At 47.3% G+C, this 22,599-nt stretch overlaps 1 protein-coding gene across 1 annotated transcript in view; it reads left to right on the forward strand.

Moving 5' to 3' along the window:
- Window positions 1-22,599, forward strand: part of ARHGAP19 (Rho GTPase activating protein 19) — a gene marked incomplete at its 3' end in the record, with an annotated part of 92,545 nt that overhangs the window by 26,179 nt on the left and 43,767 nt on the right. Inside the window, exons 2-5 of the mRNA XM_082268791.1 lie at window positions 563-825; window positions 10,083-10,163; window positions 10,645-10,854; window positions 17,101-17,327. Of these exons, the coding sequence (XP_082124917.1) occupies window positions 563-825; window positions 10,083-10,163; window positions 10,645-10,854; window positions 17,101-17,327 (781 nt within the window). The remainder of the gene's footprint in view (window positions 1-562; window positions 826-10,082; window positions 10,164-10,644; window positions 10,855-17,100; window positions 17,328-22,599) is intronic.

Raw genomic sequence — 22,599 nt, forward strand, 5'->3', positions numbered from 1 at the left:
GAAGAAGGTGGCATGGTCTGATGAATTTAAGAATGGTTTGAGGAACACAACAATAAGTTTGAGGTGTTAACATGGCCTCCACATTCTCCAGCTCTCAATCCAATCGAGCATCTGTGGGATGAGCTGGAAAAACAAGTCTGATCCATGGGGACCCTCCTTGCAACTTACAGGACTTAAAAGATCTGCTACTGACGGCTTGGTGACAGATACCACAGCACACCTTCAGAAGTCTAGTGGAGTCCATGCCTTGATGGGTTATGGTGGGTGGTCAAAATGTTATAGCTGATCGGTGTATAATAGACCCCCAATGGCCTAGATATACTGTATATAGTCAATGGACTACGAGTCTGGTGATTACTGCACTTGGGTTCCATTGAGAACCATAAGGGTATGTTAGAACGGACGTTTTGCCGCTGTGCAAATTCCAGGGGCAGGCTGGAAGGGTAAATATGTTAATGCCAAATACTGACCATGTTTACCCGGCTTTAAATTGTGAAGACTTTGCTTTCAAATTGGTAAAACTCTTTGATGTAAACATCTTGATTTGATATTTTTTTCCCAGCGATGCGTTGCGTAACATCGTCATCTGCAATGATGCTTCTTTGCGAAGCCAGCCCGTCATCTACAACCCGGACTTTTTTGTGGAAAAGCTTCGGCACGAGAATCCAGAGGTGTTCACCGAGCTGGTGGTCAGCAATATCACCAGATTAATAGACCTGCCCGGTACGGAGTTCGCTCAGCTGATGGGGGAGGTGGACCCAAAACTTCCTGGGCAGAGTGGAACGGCGTCCTTCTTCAAGTCGCTCAGTTTTCTCAGACGGAAAGGTTAGTCTTCTCTTCCATTTGATCCAAAGTCTTGTAAAAAACGGATATCTGTGTAGAGGGTTTGGAGAAGGGTTCCCAACCCCCGGAGGGACCAGAGCCCCGTAAACTCTTCCAAAACTTTCATTGCCTCAACAGTGGAAAAGGGGGAGAAAAAAAAATGTTATACTCACACAAGTATGGAAATTGTTGAAGTCTCTGGATAAGGTTGTGGGGGTCTTGGAGGGAGTTGGGGGACTGCAAGAGACTTGGTGATCCCAGGAAAAATAGGACTATTGACCAATGACTGGTAGACCTTGGAGGTAGAATGAGAACAATCCAAGTGATGGCCTGATACACTAAAGATTTATGGTTGGAGTAAGCTCTCGTTATACCCTATACCAGGGGTCTCCAAACTTTCCAAACAAAGGGCCATTTTACTGTCCTTCAGGCTTTACGGGGGGCTGGATTGTGGCTGGTAGGAGTAAAAAATGCTTTAGCATCAGGGGAGTAAGCAATACCCCATCATTGGATTTAATAGGAGGAATAGTGCCCCATTGTTGGGGTCATTGGGAGGAATGGTGCCCCATTGTTGGGGTCATTGGGAGGAATGGTGCCCCATCATAGGCTTCAGTGGGAGGATTGGTGCCCCATCATAGGCTTCAGTGGGAGGATTGGTGCCCCATCATAGGCTTCAGTGGGAGGATTGGTGCCCCATCATAGGCTTCAGTGGGAGGATTGGTGCCCCATCATAGGCTTCAGTGGGAGGAATGGTGCCCCATCATAGGCATCAGTGGGAGGATTGGTGCCCCATCGTAGGCTTCAGTGGGAGGATTGGTGCCCCATCATAGGCATCAGTGGGAGGAATGGTGCCCCATGGCCCAAATAAAGGCAAGCAGAGGGCTGCATTCATCCCCAGGGCCAGAGTTTGGAAACTACTGCCCTATACCGCTGTTCTGGAGGACTCGGAGAGGGATATACAGTATCTCACAAAAGTGAGTACACCCCTCACTTTTTTGTAAATATTTTTTTTATATCTTTTCATGTGACAACACTGAAGAAATTACATTTTGCTACATTGTAAAGTAGTGAGTGAGACCCTCCTTGAGGTCTACTGTTTGGTGTCTCCAGTTTGAATAGGGGCATGGTTGCCAGTTTGAATGGCACTTTAACCAATTACGGACTGGAAGGTTCTACCCCCCCTAATGACCAGGCCATTGTTTGTGATTCCGCACTGCGTTACTTCAACTGTACCCAAAAAAAAAAATTGTCCTTGTTCTTTCTTTTGGTCATATTTGATCACCTCTACAATTGTTTTTTTTTTTTTGCGCTATTTACAAAAGAAAAAAAAACAAAAAGGGACCATTCTGAAGAAAAAATAAATAAATTAAATATATATTTATTTTACTTTCTATTCTGATACATTCCCAATAAAAGAAATTTCATCAATTTCGGCCAATTTGTATTCTGCTACATATTTTTGGTAAAAAAAAAAAAAAAAAAATCCCCTGAACAAGAGTATATTGATTTGGTTTGCGCAAAAGTTATCGCGTCTACAAACTAGTGGATAGATTTGCCATTTTTTATTTAAATTTATTTATTTTTATTTTTTCACTAGTCAGCGATTTTTTTTTTTTTTTTTTTTTTATTTTTTTTTTTGCGGGACTGTGACATTGCAGCGGAAAGATCGGACATCTATCTGACATTTTTGACACTTTTGGGGGGGACCAGTGACATTACTACAGTAATCTGTGCTTTAAATATTGCACTGTCACTGTAATAATTACACTGGCAGGGAAAGGGTTAACCCAGGGGCGATCTAAGGGGTTAAGTGTGAGCCTAGGGGGGTGCTTTCTAACTGTGAGTGGGGTGGACTTACTGGATGAACACAGAGACCGGTGCTCTTATGGGCCATACACACTATAAGAAGACTTTTTCCTTTTAGATTTCCCAAAACCATATAATATGAGGTCAGACCTAAACACTTTCAATTTGTATGCAATCCGGCCGGCCCTTGCACTACATAGAAAAGGTAACTCTGAAGGAAATCTGACCACAAAAGTTGGATAGTGTGTATCCAGCTTTAAATAGGAGGATCCCTGTGTTCATCTGTGACAGTACAGCGGTCTGCTGTGTTTACAACGGTAGACTGCCGTTCTGTCTCCATGGGGAGCGATCATGGGGTGCCCGGCAGACATCGCTGATTGGCTCCTCCTCTATCCAATCGGCACGTGTGCGCGCCTCCGCGGCTGCACACGCGCGTGCCCCCACTATCTGTTGTACGAAGCAACATACAGGTATGTTTGGCGTAAGAGAGCCGACCCGCCGCAGTAAAACTACGGCCGCTGGTTGGCAAGTGGGTAAAAGGTTTTATCTTCTAATACAATACCTTTCTGTATTTAATTACCTGCATCTTTATCCTTCCTGAAGAAGTGGGCCAGCTGGCTTTGGAAACGTGTCAGAAGTTCCTTGACTGAGTTGATAAGGGTTCATGTAGTATATGGTTGATATTGTACGGCTACGGACATTAACCACTGCCCGCCCTATAGGCGAGTGACGGCGGGAATGTGGTTACATACATAGTTACATAATTAGTGAGGTTGAAAAAAGACATCAGTCCATCCAGTTCATCCTATGATGTGTGTGTGTGTGTTTGCTGTTAACCATACATTGTATACCCCTGTATGTTGTACATTGTATACCCCTGTATGTTGTACATTGTATACCCCTGTATGTTGTACATTGTATACCCCTGTATGTTGTACATTGTATACCCCTGTATGTTGTACATTGTATACCCCTGTATGTTGTACATTGTATACCCCTCTATGTTGTGGCCTGTATGTTGACGTCCTATGACGGCGGCAGGATAATGCACTCTGACCCACCGCATCTCTGACATAGGCTCTTTGCCATGTGACCAGCTGTGTCCAAACACAGCTGGTCTCATAGTACACAGGAAGAGCCGTTGATCGGCTTTCCTTAGTTTGTGCCTGACAGGCTCTCCTGATGGGGGGGGGGGTCTGCACTGGTAATCAGAGCATTGATTACCAGTGCAGATCTTTGGGGGGGGGGGGGTGCCACTAGAACCACCAGGGATGCCCACCCATGACCCCAGGGATGGCCATCAGGTATGGCAATTGGGGCTCAGGGAGCCCACCAGTACCCTCCCCATCAGTGCTGCCCACCAGTGCCCATCATTGCCATCTATCAGTTCCCCCCACCAGTGCCCATTATTTCCCACCAGTGCCACCTATCAGTGCCCATCAATGCCGCCTATCAGTGCCCACCAATGCTGCATATAATTGCTGCCTATCAGTGCCACATATTCGTGCCACCCCATCAGTGCCTCCTCATCAGTGCCTGTCAGTGCGGCCTCATCAGTGCAGGAAAAAACGTATCTATTTACAAAATTGTATAACCTAAACAAAAAACTTTTTTTTTTTTTCCAAACTTTTCGGTCTTTTATTTAGCAAAAAAGAAAAAAGATTGCGGTGATCAAATACCACCAAAAGAAAGCTCTATTTGTGGGGGGAAAATGACAAATTTGGTGTAGGTAAAGTGTTGCATGACCGCCCATTTGTCATTCAAAATGCAACAGCACTAAAAGCTGAAAATTGACCTGGGCAGGAAGGGGTGAAAGTGCCCGGTATTGAAGTGGTTATAGGAATTGTTACGAGAGGTTATTTCAGATCGTACAGATTGATGTAAGCCAGCAAAAAAAACAGCCAAAACTTTGACCTCTGATGGGTAACATGAATAACATTTTTGGTTACAATGGCATGTGAAAGTGGGTGGGCTATATTAAACAGCAAGTGAACATGTTGTCCCTGAAGAGGTGTTAAAAGAACAGAAAAAAAATGTTCATCGCAGATTGTAGTGTATGGGGCTGAGTAGTTGCAGACCGGTCAGGGTGCCCATTTTGACCCATGCCCACAGCCAAGAGTCCCTACAATGAGCACGTGAGCATCGGAACTGGAGCACAGAGCAATGGAAGAAGGGGGCCTGGTCTGATGAATCACTATTTATTTATTTATTTATTTATTTTTACATCATGTGATTGGCCGGGTGTATGGGTCTCTTATGGGGAAGAGATGGCACCAGGATGCAGATGGAAAAGGCAAGCCAAAAGAAGGGCGGTGCTTTGGGCAATTTTTAGGCGTGTCAAGTGTTTGGCCTTTTTATTAATTTAATTGGCCAGAATGTTAACCACTCGCTGACCAGCGTCGTGTCCGTTAGGATAGCGCCGATATACTGTATATCAGCTGCCGAAAATATCAGCCAAAAATAGGTTTATGGGCATTTTGCTGATAGAAGGAAAAAGAAAAATGGTGCCAATAATGGCATGCTGCATCCCAGTGCCTTTTGGGCACAAATTGCCCCCTAGTGCCTTTTGGGCACAAATTGCCCCCTAGTGCCTTTTGGGCACAAATTGCCCCCTAGTGCCTTTTGGGCACAAATTGCCCCCTAGTGCCTTTTGGGCACAAATTGCCCCCTAGTGCCTTCCGGGCACAAATTGTCACTTTTTATATGAACTGATTTGTTGCTGCTACAAACCTCGAATAGCTGAATGGAGCAGCCCCATGTCTGTGGAGAGCCAAGTCCTCTCAGTCATTGTGAATAGGTGTGTTTTTTTTTTTTCCCCTCAATTGCTGGAAGCTCCAATCTAAACTAACACTGGTCTTTTTTTTCTTTTGGTATCCTCAAGAACGGGGTTCCTCCAGAGCAGGATTGTTCAACCAAGGTTCCATGGAACCCTAGAGTTTCTCTAGAGCTTGCTAGGGCTTCCTCGAGACATCTCTGCCCCTCAAATAGGTTTGCACTGCCACCATTGACCTTTTTGTAGCTATCTGTAAGGGGTTAATTCTTACCAATGACCACAAGTGTAAGGATCAATCTTCCCACTGACCATCTCACTAATTTACTGTATCATGAGTTGTAGATATAGTCATTTTTAGCAGAGGGTTCCCTGAGACTGGAAAGTTATTTTAAGGGTTCCTCTGTGTTCAAAGGGTTGGGAAAGGCTCCTCTAGAAGCTGGAAATCCCTGTATTGACACTAGGGCTTAACGATAGTCGATATGATATCGACTATCGTTCTGCGGGCGTGGGCGATATTCATATCGCCGAAGACGCGATATTTAGCATAGGCAGGGAGAAGTCGGGACTCGGGGGGAGGAGGAGGACTCACAGTGCTGGCAGCCGACACATCCGTTTTGCTTTCGGCTGTGATCTGAACTCCGCCCCTCCAGCCCGATGCAATCCAGCCCTCCCAGCTCTGCCTCTAGTATCCAGCCGACCATTACTCCGCCCATTGTCTCGGCTGCATCGGGGGTGGGATCAGGCTGTAATGTATTGTAAATAGATTCAATGGAGAGACAATGGGCGGAGCAGGGCGGAGTAATGGTCGGCTGGAGACTAAGAGGCAGAGCTGGGAGGGCTGGATTGCATGGCGGATTGCATGGCGGCAGAGAGGTTGCAGAGCACTACAGTGCAAAGCAGCAGGAGAGGGGGGAGAGACGTCCGGAGCATGGCGGAGGAGCACTGGGGGACAAAGGCTTCTACCGTACTACTGCTGGGACTCTTCACTCAGCCCGCTTCCTCTACACTCCGGCTCCGACGCAAGGCTCGGGCTGTCCGGGCGGGAGAAGTTCTACAAGTGCGGCGGATCCCCTGGCGGAGAGCTGAGCTCTGCTCACTGATCCCTCCTCCGGAGACTGTCCGGGAGCAATATTGCGATATATCGTTAAAAACCAAATCTATCAATATGTACTTTTTTCCCCAATATCATGCAGCCCTAATTGACACCACTACTGAACTCCGCTGACTGCCAGGTCCTGTGCTGAGCATCTGCCTTGCTGCATGGTGAACAGAGGGTGCTCAGCATGGGCATCGTTCAGGCAACACTTTGCATATTCTTAATAAATACAAAGCTGGCTCCAATTGGACGAGGTGAAGTGGGGTGGTGGTGTCTCAATCTCCACCTTGTCCCAACAAAGAGCTGGGCAACAGTAATAAAACACTACCAAGTCCAGATAATGAAAGTAAAATAGAAGTGAGGGCAGCCTGCAGCTCACAGAGCTGCCTGAAGGACATTACACCCAAAGCTGGCAGTAGATGAGGCCTGCACATCCATCATAGGTAAACTAAGAAAATTATATGAACAGTGGCAGGCTTGCAAATCCTGGGAAATGGTAGCCCGAGGCCTAATGGCACTTTTCCACTGCAAGTACCTGCTCGGCCCTGCTTGGCCCGGTTTGCTTTTCCACTGCTGGTACCGCATGGTACAGTGTTGGAACGGTTCGGTACAGTACGGTATGGTTTGCTTTTCCACTAAAGTAGTACTAAAGTTAAGTGGGTGGGATAACAACGGGGTGGTGGGATTCTCTGACCAATCAGTGGCTAGTAGTGACTGCATGCAAAGGATTGTGGGATATGGTACCGGGTTTGGTACCTCTTGGAACCACAATCGAGGTGGTACTGTTTTTGAGAGCCGCACCGTTCGGTTCCATGCAGTGGAAAAGCGTGCCGTACCGTACCGAACCGTTCCTACACCGTACCATGCGGTACCAGCAGTGGAAAAGCACAAAAGCGAGCCGAACCGTTCGGTTCCATGCAGTGGAAAAGCGCCTTTATGTCTTAGAAGCTGTATAGTACACCTTGATAGCAAAAGATGGAAACTTATTCTTAAAGCAGTACTCAAACTTGCGCCCCCCCCCCCCCCCCCGTTTTACCCTCTTGTCTGTAGTGCTCTTTTAGGCACACACTCGCCGTCACATCAAAATCCAGCATTGTCCCACTACGATCTGCTATCCGGGTGCCACACAACAGGTGCCATGCCACTATCTTGGTCTTCTTCAGCTGCCTGCCTCTTTTGGGCGTAGGTAGCCAGCTCTGATGACATGCTGGACCGCCCTCCAACCTCTTCTCCGGCTGCTCTGTATGTTGGTCCTGCAGCCTCCTAAGAACTGTGATACAAGTATCCCAGGCGGTACATACCATTCTGGGCTAGACATATATGGGGGCGAAAAGTTTCTGCAGTTCTGCTTACTTTTGGGAGTTTAGTTATGCTTTAAGGCATTAGGCCTGAATAATGATTCCATCACTGAGAAATGGTGGAATGAGAGGAGCTTTTTTTTTTTTTTTTTTTTTTTTTTCTTTTTCTTTTTTTTTTTTTTTTTTTTTTGTGAACCAACTGATATGGTAAGGATCAATCTTTCTAGAAGCAGCACCTGAGAGTTAAACCCATACATCGTGAATTACTTTCTGGTAGTAAAAGGAAATTCCCTTCTGGTGTACTGGAACTGGACACAGTGATGGAACCATTCATTGTTCTTCTTGAGGTTAAGCTTCAACAGGTGTGCTGTTCTAACCAAAAACCGGGAAGCAGGGTGGTAAGCCAGTCCTTTGGGACAGGAGATCTGGACAATCTGAAAGTGCTTATGGTTTTTCTGATGGAAGTTTGATTAGGTCAGAGTAAAGGCATAGCTCAGGTTGTACTGAACGCTCAGAGCCATTAGAGCACATGTCAAACACAAGGCCTGCAAGCTGAATCTGGCCCACCAGGCCATTATTGTCATGTGGCCCCTGCACCTTTACTGCAGCTGCGGAACCCCCCTCATCGCCACCCGCACCTTTTCTCAAGAGTCGGCAGCAGAGAGGAGGACAGAACTCCTCTGCCAGCTCTGCACAGCCTCCTACAGATCCTGCACCTGGGGACTTGAGAAGAATTATGGAGAAAATGGCCCGGGGATTCAGGGAGGAAAAGGCCCGGGGATTTGAGGGGATTCGGGGAGGAAAAGGCCCAGGGATTTAATGGGGATTCGGGGAGGAAAAGGCCTCAGGGATTTGAGGGGATTCAGGGAGGAAAAGGCCCGGGATTTGAGGGGATTCGGGGAGGAAAAGGCCCAGGGATTTGAGGGGATTCAGGGAGGAAAAGGCCCGGGGATTTGAGGGGATTCGGGGAGGAAAAGGCCCGGGGATTTAATGGGGATTCGGGGAGGAAAAGGCCCAGGGATTTGAGGGGATTCAGGGAGGAAAAGGCCCGGGGATTTGAGGGGATTCGGGGAGGAAAAGGCCCGGGGATTTGAAGGGATTCGGGGATTTGAGGGGATTCGGGGAGGAAAAGGCCCGGGGATTTGAGGGGATTCAGGGAGGAAAAGGCCCAGGGATTTGAGGGGATTCGGGAGGAAAAGGCCCGGGGATTTGAGGGGATTCAGGGAGGAAAAGGCCCGGGGATTTGAGGGGATTCAGGGAGGAAAAGGCCCGGGGATTTGAGGATATTCAGGGAGGAAAAGGCCCGGGGATTTGAGGGGATTCAGGGAGGAAAAGGCCCGGGGATTTGAGGATATTCAGGGAGGAAAAGGCCCGGGGATTTGAGGGGATTCAGGGAGGAAAAGGCCTGGGGATTTGAGGGGATTCAGGGAGGAAAAGGCCCGGGGATTTGAGGGGATTCGGGGAGGAAAAGGCCCGGGGATTTGAGGGGATTCAGGGAGGAAAAGGCCCGGGGATTTGAGGGGATTCGGGGAGGAAAAGGCCCGGGGATTTGAGGGGATTCAGGGAGGAAAAGGCCCGGGGATTTGAGGGGATTCAGGAAGAAAAAAGCCTGGGGATTCAGGAAGAAAAAAGCCTGGGGATTCATTAGAAGGCGGCCTCGGAATTAAAGGGGATTCAGGGTGAAAAAGGCCCGGGGACCTGAGGGGGGATTCAGGATGAAAAAAGCCTTGGAATTCAGGAAGAGAAAAGCCTGGGGATTTAAGGGGATTTGGGGAGAAAAAGGCCCAGGGACTCAAGGGGGATTCAGGAAGTAAAAAGCCTGGGGATTTAAGGGGATTCAGGGTGAAAAAGGCCCGGGGACCATGAGGGGATTCAGGTAGAAAGGCCCAGGGACTCGATGGGATTCAGCGAGAAAAAGACCTGGGGATTTGAAAAGAAAAAAACCTGGGAACGTGAGGGATAAAGGAAAGGAAAAGTGCCTGGAGATTTAAAAAAAAAAAAAAAACAGTAGCATGAGAGATTCAAGGAGAAAAAAGGCCCGGGGACACGGGGAGAAAATAGCTTGTGGACTTGAGGGGTTAAAGCAGCTGCTGTTTGTGGTGAATAATGCATGGCTCCGAGGATGGTTGGCCGCAGCCGTCTCGGCCTTTGTTGGTGTCGGTGGGTGCGCGGTTGTTTTCACATGAAAGCATTTCTAAGAAAAGTGTCACCTTTCACCGCTCACAGTGCAAATGTCTTGGAAAACGTGCGAATTAATGAGCGATATTTTCTTCTTCTCTCCCTCCAGAGAAAGGCGTTGTGTTTGGAGCTCCATTGACAGAAGAAGGCATTGCACAAATATACCAGCTGATTGAATACCTGCATAAGAGTAAGTCCATGAGATCTCCATCTATTCTGCTGGGAAATTATCGCTACAAACCGATTCATCCCAGAGATCCTTCTATCTAAGGGGAGAATATATTAAATACCTTTGTTCTTGTAAGATATACCAAAAGAATTTTACATTTTTACTTGTGGTTAAACTCTACTTTTTTTTTTTAACCTGCGGCGATGCTCAAAAACGAAACGCCTAAAGTGTACAAAAAAAGTGAATGTGAAAAAACATACAAAATAAAGACACTTCTCGGCCTTATGGCCAGGGTAAAGTGTGAGGTCTGCTCTATCAGTGTCCAGTAGGGGCGCTACGCCATAATTTTGGCCTTTTGGTAGGAATGGCTGGCTGTACACTATCCCTGCTGGTATGGTAAAGGTTCACTTTAATTTTGTGACAAATCATGTGTAAGGTATTAGAGGATAAAATCGGAACTGACCCCCCGGCCCCTTACTTGGATTCTATTTGTACCCCACAGATCTGCGCACAGAAGGTTTATTCCGAATCCCCGGGAACAGCAACCGCCAGCAAATCCTCAAAGACTGTCTGAACAGCGGGGCGGATCTGGATGTGGATTCCGGGGAATTTCACCCCAATGATGTGGCCACCATACTGAAGATGTTCCTGGGAGAGCTGCCCGAGCCTCTGCTGACACACCGACATTATCATGCTCATTTAAAGATTGCAGGTAAAACCGGCCGTCCAATCAGGATGCAGGAAAACCTTTTTTATGTCTGCCTGTACGGCAGTTGTTGCATAGTAATATTGTTCCAGCTAGATCAACTATGTACAGTATACACCATACCTATGGGATCCTTTTATAAGCTGGATGCCGCGGTATAGACACTGCTACTATACCACTGCACTTCTACTATACCTCTGCTATACCACTGCACTGCTACTATACCACTGCACTGCTACTATACTGCTACTATACCACTGCACTGCTACTATACTGCTACTATACCACTGCACTGCTACTATACTGCTACTATACCACTGTACTGGTACTATATCATTGCACTGCTACTATACCACTGTACTGCTACTATGCCACTGCACTGCTACTATACTGCTACTATACCACTGTACTGCTACTATACTGCTACTATAACACTGCACTGCTACTATACTGCTACTATACCACTGCATTGCTACTATACTGCTACTATACCACTGCACTGCTACTATACCACTGTACTGCCACTATACCACTGTACTGCTACTATACCACTGCCCTGCTACTATACTGCTACTATACCACTGCCCTGCTACTATACTGCTCCTACACTGCTACTATACTGCTACTATACCACTGCCCTGCTACTATACTGCTACTATACCACTGCACTGCCACTATACCACTGTACTGCTACTATACTGCCACTATACCACTGTACTGCCACTATACCACTGTACTGCCACTATACCACTGTACTGCCACTATACCACTGTACTGCTACTATACCACTGCACTGCTACTATACTGCTACTATACCACTGTACTGCTACTATACCACTGCACTGCTACTATACCACTGCACTGCTACTATACTGCTACTATACCTTTGCACTGCTACTATACTGCTACTATACCACTGCACTGCTACTATACTGCTACTGTTGGCCACTGTTCCTGATGTGAGGGCCGGGGGGTGCGCACCGCCGGCGACCGGACAATCGACTGTGTGGGGGGGGTGGTTGTACCTGGTGGGGGCTCCTGCCAGGGCCCCTCACCCTGCCTGGGTCTGTCCCGGAGACCTGGTCTCCCTCCTGGGTCCCTGTATACCTCCATGGTGCCGCCATTTTGTTGTAGCCTGTGTATTCCTATACACCGCAGCCATGTTGTGTAGTCTGGCGGCCATTTTGCTGTGGTTTGCCATTGAAAATAACGACAGCCATCATGACGGTGGAGCCCTGTGGGCTGTGATTTTTGATGGTGGGAGCCCCTCCTCATCCCCTGGTGCTGACTCTTGGATGATTTTACTTCCTGATTGCCGCGCTTGGGAGTGCAGATGCCTGTTTCTGCTGGGTGGTGAGTCTGGTGGGTTCTCTCCCTCTGCTGAGGATCGATTGAATGATTGTGCCTGATGACTGGGTGGTGCTGCCAGCGTGGTGGGGCTTGTCCCTTAGCAGTGTTTTACATCTTTTTTCTGGGGTCCCCCTGGTGACTTATGGAATCTTAGGAGCACATTTCCCCAGCTGATCCCTTCTCTGAGGCTGCAGGGCTCACCGGGTCCCAACCATCCATCCATGCACTGACGTTGGTCCTGGAGTCCCTTGTGTCCCGGGTGGAGGTGGCCTGCAGGCGATGGGCTAGCACAAAAGCACCCCCTGCCTCATCTGTTTCATCAGATCCTGAATCGTATTTGGATGCCGCGGATGTGGTTCACCCTGCTGGAATCCTCTGATAGGATGATTCTTCCACGTCTGTGACCGCGCGCGAAAAAGCGCTGGTGGATGCACTGACTGTATCTGTGTGTGAGACCCTGAAGTTGGAGGACACAGCTGAAGCTGCCACGGAGGCGCAGGTCCCACTTCGCCCTCCCAAGCCATCCTGAGCGGCAATGGGGTTTTCTTTCCCTGCCTATTTTGACACAATTGTCGCTAAAGAGTGGGAATGACCAAAGCGCATTACTAGGTGTTTCCCCCTATGAGGAGTCCCTTCTTAAGATGTGAACTGTGCCTCCGTTGGTGGACCCTCCAGTTTTCAGATTAAACAAGGCAACCATGATTCTGGTTGAAGAGTCCCCGGCCTTTGAGGATCCGGCTGACAGGAAGGTAGAGGCTGTGTCCAGCAACATGTACACTCTTGCTGGTTCGGCACTGAGGCCGGTATTCATCATTGTCCTAGTGTCGCAAACTCTGACCGAGTGGGCTAAGCTCTTACGCCGTGACCTGGAGGGGAACAGCTCCCCCCTGCCTTTGCCGAGCTGGCGGACCAACTGGTCCAGGGGCTGCAGTTTATCTGTGATGCCTCTTTGGAAGCGCCCCCCTTGATGGGTCGCCTCTGTTTTGACAGTAATCCTTTGGCGTGTCTTTTGGTTAAGTGCTGGTCTGCGAATCAAACTTCAAAAAAGGCCTTGACTGATCTTCCTTTCCAAGGAGATCGCCTGTTTGGAGCTAATCTGGATGACGTTGTTAAAGATCTTACAGGGGGAAAGAGTACTTTTCTTCCGCAGGCTACTAAGGGCAAGGAACCTCATCTTAGACGTGGGCCTTCATTCTCAGCTCATACGTGTTTTTTCGTCCCTCGGGGTTGACTAACAGCTCGAAGCCTTTCAGGGTCTCTTTAGGAGGATCCAAATTAACCTGGTCTGGCAAGCCAAGATCAAGCCTCTCCAGACTCGTGGATGAGCCTCCTTCAGCATGAAGGTGCGCCTCACCCGTATCGGGGTGGGGGGACGTCTTTGGTGGTTTCAGGATCTGTGGACTTTCCTAGTGCTAGATAAGTGGGTCCACAAAGTCATTCGGTCCGTCTACACGATTGAGTTTTGCTCTTGTGCCCCGGCAAGGTTTTTTCCCTTCAGCATGCGCTGTCCCCAGACTGCTTACAGGGCCTGTTTTGGGTGGCACAAGACCTGTTCCTTCAAGAGATGAGTGTCCCGGTTCCAACTTCAAGACGTTTTCAGGGTTTTTACTCCAATCTGTTTACAGTCCCCAGGAAGGAAAGGAAAGTGCATCCATTCCTGGACCTCAAGGCGCTCAACTGCCTTGTGCAGGTACAGAAGTTCAGAATCAAATCCATTCGAATGGTGGTGGTATCCCTTTGTCAGGGAGATTTACAGGGGTGGTATCCCTGTGTCAGGAACAGGGGTGGTATCCCTGTGTCAGGTACAGAAGTTTAGAATCAAATCCATTCGAATGGTGGTGGTAGCCCTGTGTCAGGGAGATTTCCTCGCCTCTTTGGATATCAAGGATACTTGCATTCACGTTCCAGTATGTGCCAGTCACCAGTGTTTTCTCTGCTTTTCTGTGGGAGAGGAGCATTATCTGTTTGTGGCGTTACCCTTTGGTCTCGCCTCTGCTCCTCGGGTCTTCACAAGTGTTAGCCCCGTTGCTAACTTTGCTCTGCCAACGGGGGATCGTGGTACTGGGCTACATGGACGATCTCCTTCTGCGAGCGGAGTCTCCCTCTGCTCTGGTGGAAAACCTGGAGATCACAATACGAACTCTGCGAGAGTTCGGCTGAATGCTGAATTTTCAGAAGTCTACTCTGGTTCCATCCACGAAGCTGGACTATCTGGGCCTTACTCTTGACTCGGCCCTAGCCAGAGTGCTCCTTCCTCTGGATAAACTCTAGAAATTGCAGGCTGCAATTCGTCTCCTGCTGTCCAACAGATGGTTGTCCCTCCGGACTTGCATGCGGTTGCTGGGCCTGATGGTGTCTACCTTCGAGGCGGTTCCGTTTGCACCGTTCCATACGAGGTCCCTGCAAAGGGAAATTTTGATCAAATGTGACAAGACTCCGCAATCTCTGGACAATCCGATCCGGAGTCAGGAACGAGGGAGTCCCTGATATGGTGGCTTCATTCTCTGGCTCTTCAGCTGGAAAAATCCTTCCTCCCCTTGTATTGGACAGTGGTCACAACGGATGACAGCCTGTCCTGCTGGAGAGGGGTCCTCGGCAAGCATTCTGTTCAGGAGATCTGGTCGCTGGAAGAGTCCAGACTACCGATCAATGTCTTGGAACTCTGAGCGATCAGACTGCGCCTGGATCATTGAACAGATCGTCTTCAGAGTTTTCCAGTGTGCATTCAATCAGACAATGCCAAGGCCGTGGCTTATGTCAAACACCAAGGGAGCACAAGAAGTGTCCTGGCATTCTAAGGTGGGCAGAAAGGTTCATTTCAGCCCTCTCTGCCGTACACATTCCCGGGGTGGAAAATTGGCAGGCAGATTACCTCAGTCGGCAGGCGTTGGACCAAAGGGAATGGTCCCTTCATCTGGAGGTGTTTGATCAGCTGTGTAACTAGTGGGGCACCCCCGAGGTGGATCTGTTGGCATCTGTGCTCAACAGAAAGGTGGAGAGGTTTGTGGCTCGGTCAGGGAATACTCTGGCGGACACCACAAACATGCTGGTGGCCCAGTGGGGTCATTAGTGGCTGATTTACGCCTTCCCTCATCTCAAGCTTCTGCCAAGATTTCTATGCAGCATTGAGGCAGGAGGAATTCTGGTCATCTTAGTGACTCCGGACTGGCCTCGTTGGGCTTGGTACGCCGATCTGGTGCGGCTGGTCGCCGACGTTCCTCAGGGAGGATCTCCCCAAGGTCTGATCTTCCATCCTGCTTTATAGTCGCTGGCTTTGACAGCTTGGCTGTTGAACGCCAGGTGCTGAAGGATAGGGGTTTATCCGAATTGGTGATTCCTACACTGTTGAAAGCTAGGAAATATACTTCTAGGAAGGTCTTCCATTATACGTGGAAGATGTACATTGCATGGTGAGTCGCTTGGGGTTCATCCTTGCTCCTTCTTGGTGGCTTGGATCTTAAAGTTGGCCTTGAGTACCATCAAGGGCAAGGTGTCGACTTTGGCGGTCTTCTTCCAACGACCTTTGGCCACACACTCCCTGGTGCGTACTTTTCTTCAGGGTGTCCGACATTTGGTCCCTCCAGTGCGGGCTCCATTGCCGCCTTGGGATCTCAATTTGGTGCTTTCAGCTCTACAGAAGCCTCCCATTGAAAATATTCAGAAAATTCCTCTGCTTACACTGTCCCAGAAGGTGGCCCTTTTGGTGGCTATCACCTATGCGCGCAAGGTGTCGGAACTGGTGGCGTTATCATGTCATTGACCCTATCTTGTGGTTCTTTGCCCCTGTCCACCTTTTCTTCCAAAGGTTGTCTCTGATTTTCATTTGAAGGAAGACATTGTGTTGCCTTCCCTATGTCCCAGGCCTAAACATCTGAAGGAAATTGCCTTGTATGCCTTGTATGTAGTCCAAGCAATGAGGGTGTACCTGGCAGCTACGGAGTCTTTCAGGAAGTCAGACTCCCTATTTGTACTCATGGACGGATCTGGAAAAGGGTTGTCCGCTTCCTCTGCGACCATTTCCAGATGGATCAGAGAGACGGTGGTTCAGGCCTATTCTAACAGGGGTCAGGTTCCTCCTTTCCCTGTCAAGGTGCACTCTACTAAGGCGCTTGGTTGCCTCCTGGGCTTTTCATCATCCGGCGTCGGTGACGCAGGTTTGCAAGGCGGCCACCTGGTTGTCTGGGCACACTTTTACAACGTTTTTTAAAGTGGATGTGTTGGCATCTGCGATGCTTCCTTTGGCCACAAGGTTTTACAGGCTGCTGTAGAGGACCTTATCCTCTTTGAGGGTGTATTGTTTTCAGTTGGGCTCCAGAAGTTTGGTTGAGCTCCGGTTGCCTGGTTGGCTAATGTTTAGCCTTGGGAATTTTTTTGGTTGTTTCCACCCCTCATGTTTAACACTGCTTTGGGATGTCCCAATGGTTATGATACCAGGAGCTGTGTCCATCAATGAACAAAAGAGAATATGGGATTTTCGACTTAACGTAAAATCCATTTCTCTGGTGTTTGACGGATACAGCACCCACCCCTCTGTGGAGGAGTTATTCTCCTGACATTGCTTGTAACAAAATTGAGTACCTATAGCAGAGAGAGGGAGGATACCCCCTGGGACTGCCCATGGGTGTAGCCAGAGTTCTTTTCTGCCTAGTGTCCTACTCCTGTAGGGGGCAATATAACCCAATGGTTATGAATACCAGGAGCTGTGTGCGTCAATGAACATCAGAAAAAATGGATTATAGGGTAAGTCAAAAATCCCATTTTTTTTTTTTTTTCCCCCCTTTTGGGATAAAAGATTTTACATGAATAATTAAAAGCCGATCATTGTAAGTATGGAGACCCCGGATGTGGGTTTTGTGCTTTTTACCAAATGAGAAAAAGTAACAGCGTCTTTCTTCTTCACAGATCTGATGCTCTTTGATGAGAGGGGGAATCGCACTGGGGCCCCGGATAAAGACAGACAGATGGAGGCCCTGCAGCTCCTCTTCCTGCTCCTCCCTTCCCCCAACCGGAACCTTCTAAAACTGCTGCTGGATCTCCTCTACCAAACGGCCAAGAAACAAGACCGCAACAAGATGTCCGCCCACAACCTGGCGCTGATGTTTGCTCCGCACATCATATGGCCTAAAAACGTAAGTGTCCTACATGAGGAGAGGGGAAGGGGTGCCTCTGGTTGCTGTTTTGGTGGATGCCGCCCACGTGTCTGGCAGGGAAATGGGGTGAGGTCTCTCTCTCCCTCCAAACCTTGGCTGCCGAAATATATATGCAAGCCAAGAATGAGTGTTTTCCTGGAGAATGGACAAATCGTCTCCAAGCGTGGTGCATGACCATCGCTAGATAATGAAGAGAATGTCTTCTATAGCAAATCTCTCCCTGAAATATACTAGATTACCAAAAGTATTGGGACACCTGCCTTTACACACACATGAACTTTAATGGCATCCAAGTCTTGGATAGTCGTAGGGTTCAATATTGAGTTGGCCCACCCTTTGCAGCTATAACAGCTTCAACTCTTCTGGGAAGGCTGTCCACAAGGTTTATGGGAATGTGTGACCTTTCTTCCAGAAGCAGGGAGATCAGGCACTAATGTTGGATAAGAAGGCCTGGCTAACATTCTCTGCTCTAATTCACCCCAAAGGTGTTATATCGGGTTCCGCATTCCTGTTCAAATCACATGCGTTTCTTTGCCGTGCGATTTGTGCCAATTTTCTTTGGCACTAATCGCACCGCAAAAGTATCGGCACTCGGTATCGGCTAGTACATGACCGAAAGTATCGGTACTCGCCAATAAAAAAAAATAAAAAAAACCTGTACTGGTGCAACCCCACAAATCTGAAATACAGTAAATATAAAGAAGCAAAGCAAGCTAGTAAAAAGCGTAAAAAAAAAGAATTTTAGAAGAATATTACAATAATATAATCTACAGTGTCTGGAAAAAGTATTTACACCCCTTGAAATTTTCCACATTTTGTCATGTTGCAACCAAAATACGTAAATGTATTTTATTGGGATTTTATGTGATAGACCGACACAAAGTGGCACATAATTGTGAAGTGGAAGAAAAATAATAAATGATACAAATCTGTGAAAAGTGTGGCTGCATTTATATTCAACCCCCCGAGTCAATACTTTGTAGAACCGCCATTCCCTGCAATTACAGCTGCAAGTCTTTTTTGGGGATGTGTACTTTGACGGTCTTCACCGTCACTGGGAGTGAGGGACAGATACTTGGGGGACGCTAAGAGAATGGTTTGGATGGCTTCAAATGGGAGAGTGATATTTGTCAACGGTGTCTCAAGAAATGTGCAGGTTTGATCCCACTTTGCACTGTGAGACCTGTGGCCTGTTGCCATGGAGTCTGTGACACCTAAATGTGTATTCCATGTCCTTCAATGTCAGAAAGGCTTTCCCTATTGTTTGTGTATTGAGATAATGTGTATTCTGTTAAGTCTGCCTGTCCCATTGTTAAATGTTAATGACCTCACATTGTTCTGTCCAGATGGCTAAATAATTAGTTCAGGTTAATTCGGTTTCTGTATACAATTTCATTTGCATAGGATAATGTAATCAGGCAACCCCTGACCTGTGTGTAGTAATTTGATCAGGAGGGGGATGTGCACTTGTGTGTATAAATTGATGTGAAACTGTTCAAAAAAAGAGAAGGTTCCAAAACTTGTACGAGCGAAGTTGTTGGCTAGCTTTGTATGAGGGCAGCTGGGAAAATCTGGGATATATGTTCATGACTGCAAGGAAGCCGTATACTGACGGAAGACCACAAGTACAGTGTGGGTCGGCGGTTCCATTACATATAATAAGTGCAGCGCTAAATATTTAAGCGTATAAAACTTTAAGTCCAAATCAAAATGGTGTTATAAACAATGAGTCCATAGTTATAAGGTGTGATGAAAAAACATGAAAAAAACTGAAGACTGAAGTATTCAAATGTCCAAACTTGACAGTGAAGACAAACCCAGCACCAAAGTGAAGAGGCAAAAGCGCTCACCAGATGGTATGGACCCAGATACCTTATAGTAGGTGAGTCATACAAGCTAGAAACTCCTCCCCACGGCAACAGGTCAGTCTCGGATGAAGATTGATCGAACGATTCTGTGGGGTTCTAGGTTAAATGGTCTCATTCTCCCGATGGCACACCGACATGGGAAATAAGCCAAAGTACACAAGCCTAGTGTAATACTGCTTAAAATGCAATTTATTATAAAGGTCAATGCACTTACAAACATCTGTGAATGTTATGCATCAAAATGCTGTATGACAAAAAAAAATTATGGTACTGACGCGTTTCGTCACAAATGACTTCTCAAAGGGATTCCCAAACTTTTTGGGGATGGCTCTACCAGCTTAGCACATCTAGAGAGGGATATTTTTCCCCATTCTTCTTTGTAAAATATCTCAAGATCTGTCAGCTTGGATGGAGAGCGTCTGTGAGCAGCAGTTTTCAAGTCTTGCCCCAGATTCTCAATTGGATTTCGGTCTGGACTGTGACTGGGCCATTCTAACACATGAATATACTTTGATGTAAACCATTCCATTGTAGCTCTGGCTGGAAGTTTAGGGTTGTTGTCCTGCTGGAAGGTGAACCTCCGCCCTAGTCTTAATAACATAGTAGCTCAGGTTGAATAAAGACAATAGTCCATCCAGTTCAACCTGTGTAGGTGTACATTCATTGATGATAATCCCTGTATGTTGTGTTCTTTGAGATGCACGTCCAAGAGTCTTTTAAAAAAAATATCAATACTCCCGCTAACACCACCAATTGTGGAAAAGAGTTCCACATTCTTAGCACCCTGACAGTGAAACACCCTACGAGCTTGAGGTAAAACCGCTTCTTCTCCAATCTCATTTTGTGGCCCAGAGGCCTCTTACACTCCGAGACTGAATAGTTTATTTCCTATGCTGGGATCACAATTGAGGTATTTTGTAAATCGCTATCATGTCTCCTCTCAAGCGTCTCTTCTCCAGGGAAAATAAATTTAGTGTTTTGTGGTCGCTCCTCGTAATTGAGGTCCTCCAATCCCCTATTTTAGTTTTGTTGCCCTCCTTTGGATTCTCTCCAGTTCCAGCACATCCCTTCTGAGGATTGGTGACCATAACTGGACAGAATACTCCAGATCTGGGCAGACCAGAGTCTTATAAAATGGCAGGATTATAGCTTTATCCCCTTTTTTATGCATGCTAATAATCTGCCGGCTTTGGCAGCTGCAGCTTGACATTGCCTGCTTTTGCTCAGTCTGCCTTCTACTAGCCCCCCCCCCCCCAGATCTTTCTCCATCCTTGATTCCCCCAGAGGTCCCAGTGAGTAGTTTGCGTTTGTTTTTAGTCCCCAAGTGCATTACTTTGCATTTCTCCACAGGAAACCTCGTTTGCCATGTAGTTGTCTACTTCATTATTTTGTTCAGGTCTTTCTGTAGGATTTCTATACCCTGATGTGAAGTTATTGCCCTGCTTATTTTTGGGTCAGCCGCAAAAACAGAGATTGAGCTATTTATCCCATCCTCTATATCATTTATGAATAAATTACACAGAATAGGTCGCAGAACTGAACCTTGGGGTACCCCACTTACCACTCTGAGTACACTTTATTACCACCCTTTGGACGCGCCCCTGTAACCAGTTTTTTATCCAATAACAAACCCTATGGTCCATGCCTACAGACCTCAGCTTGTAGATTAAGCGTTTATGGGGGAACTGTATCGAATGCCTTTGCAAATTTCAGATCCACAGATCTCCCCCTATCAAGATCGCAGCTCCCTTCCTTGTAGAATGTTAACAGATAGGTCTGGCAAGAAGGTCCTTTTTTTGTAAATCCATGCTGATTACTACTAAAGATACTATTTTCATCACCAAATTCTTGGATATAGTCCCTTATCATCCCCTCCAATAATTTACATACTATTGATGTCAGGCTGACTGGCCTGTAGTTCCCTGGAATATTTCTCTGCCCTTTTTTTAATATTGGTACCACATTTGCTTTTCTCCAAAAGACCTGTTAGTCTTTTGCAGGGTCTTAACAGGTTTTATTCTAAGATTGCCCTGTATTTGGGTCCAGCCATCTCTTAATCAACTCTGACCAGCTTCCCTGTCCCTGCTGAGGAAAAGCATCCCCACAACATGATGCTGCCACCACCATGTTTCATGGTGTGTTCAGGGTGATGTGCAGTGTTATGCCCCGTACACACACACATCGATTATTGGCCGGGAATTTTCGGCCAACATCCGATCGGCCGATTTTTGGCTTTAGTATGATGCTTTCGACAACCGACTCCGACTTTTCGGCCGAATAAAATCTTGTGTGCAGGCTATAAAATTTTTGTTGGCCGTCAACACAACGGCTGATTTTCCGTCAGTCAGTACAGATTTCGGCAGACAAAAATCTGATGAGCAAGACTGGGCATGCTCAGAGAAGAAAAATCACACGGAAAGTAAGCCAGCACATGACATCACTTCTGAAGTTGGTTTTTGTTGGCCGAGAAAATTTGTGTGCAGTCTAGAGCACTTTTCAACCAACACAACAACACTGGACAAAAGTCGGCCGATCGGTCGGCCAATAATCATTGCGTGTGTACGAGGCATTAGTTTTCCGCCACACACAGCGTTTTGCTTTTAGGCCAAAAAGTTGGATTTTGGTCTCCTCTGAGCAGAGCAATCTTCTTCCACGTGTTTGCTGTGTCCCCCACATGGCTTCTCTCAAACTGCAAACAGGACTTCTTATGGCTTTCTTTCACCAATGGCTTTCTTCTTCTCACTCTTCCATAAAGTGCAGATTTGTGGAGCGCACGACTAATAGTTGTCCTGTGGACAGATTCTCCCACCTGAGCTGTGGATCTCTGCAGCTCCTCCAGAGTTCCCATGGGCCTCTTGGCTGCTTCTCTGATGAATGCTCTCCTTGCCCGGCCGGTCAGTTTAGGTGGACGGCCATGTCTTGGTAGGGTTGCAGTTGTGCCATTCTCTTTCCATTTTCCCATGATGGATTGAATAGCGCTCTGCGAGATCTTCAAAGCTTGGGATTTTTTTTTTTTTTATAACCTAACCCAGCTTTACACTTCTTCACAACTTTATCCCTGACCTGTCTGGTGTGTTCCTTGGCCTTCATTCGGCTGTTTGTTCACTAAGGTTCTCTTACAAGCCTCTGAGGGCTTCACAGAACAGCTGTATTTATACTGAGATTAAATTACACACAGGTGGACTCTATTTACTAATTGGGTGACTTCTGAAGGCAATTGGTTCCACTAGATTTTAGTTATGGGGTATCAGAGTAAAGGGGGGTGAATACAAATGCGTCTGTGATAACGCCCTATAGGTGGGGCGAAACGCGTCGACGCATTTTCCAGTTTGCGGCCGATTTACACCTCGCTTCCGGTCGCTAGTGGAGCGCAGGCCGGGACC

The sequence above is a fragment of the Pelophylax lessonae genome (genome assembly GCF_965119305.1).
Source record: "Pelophylax lessonae genome assembly, chromosome: 9".
Classification (NCBI taxonomy): domain Eukaryota; kingdom Metazoa; phylum Chordata; class Amphibia; order Anura; family Ranidae; genus Pelophylax; species Pelophylax lessonae.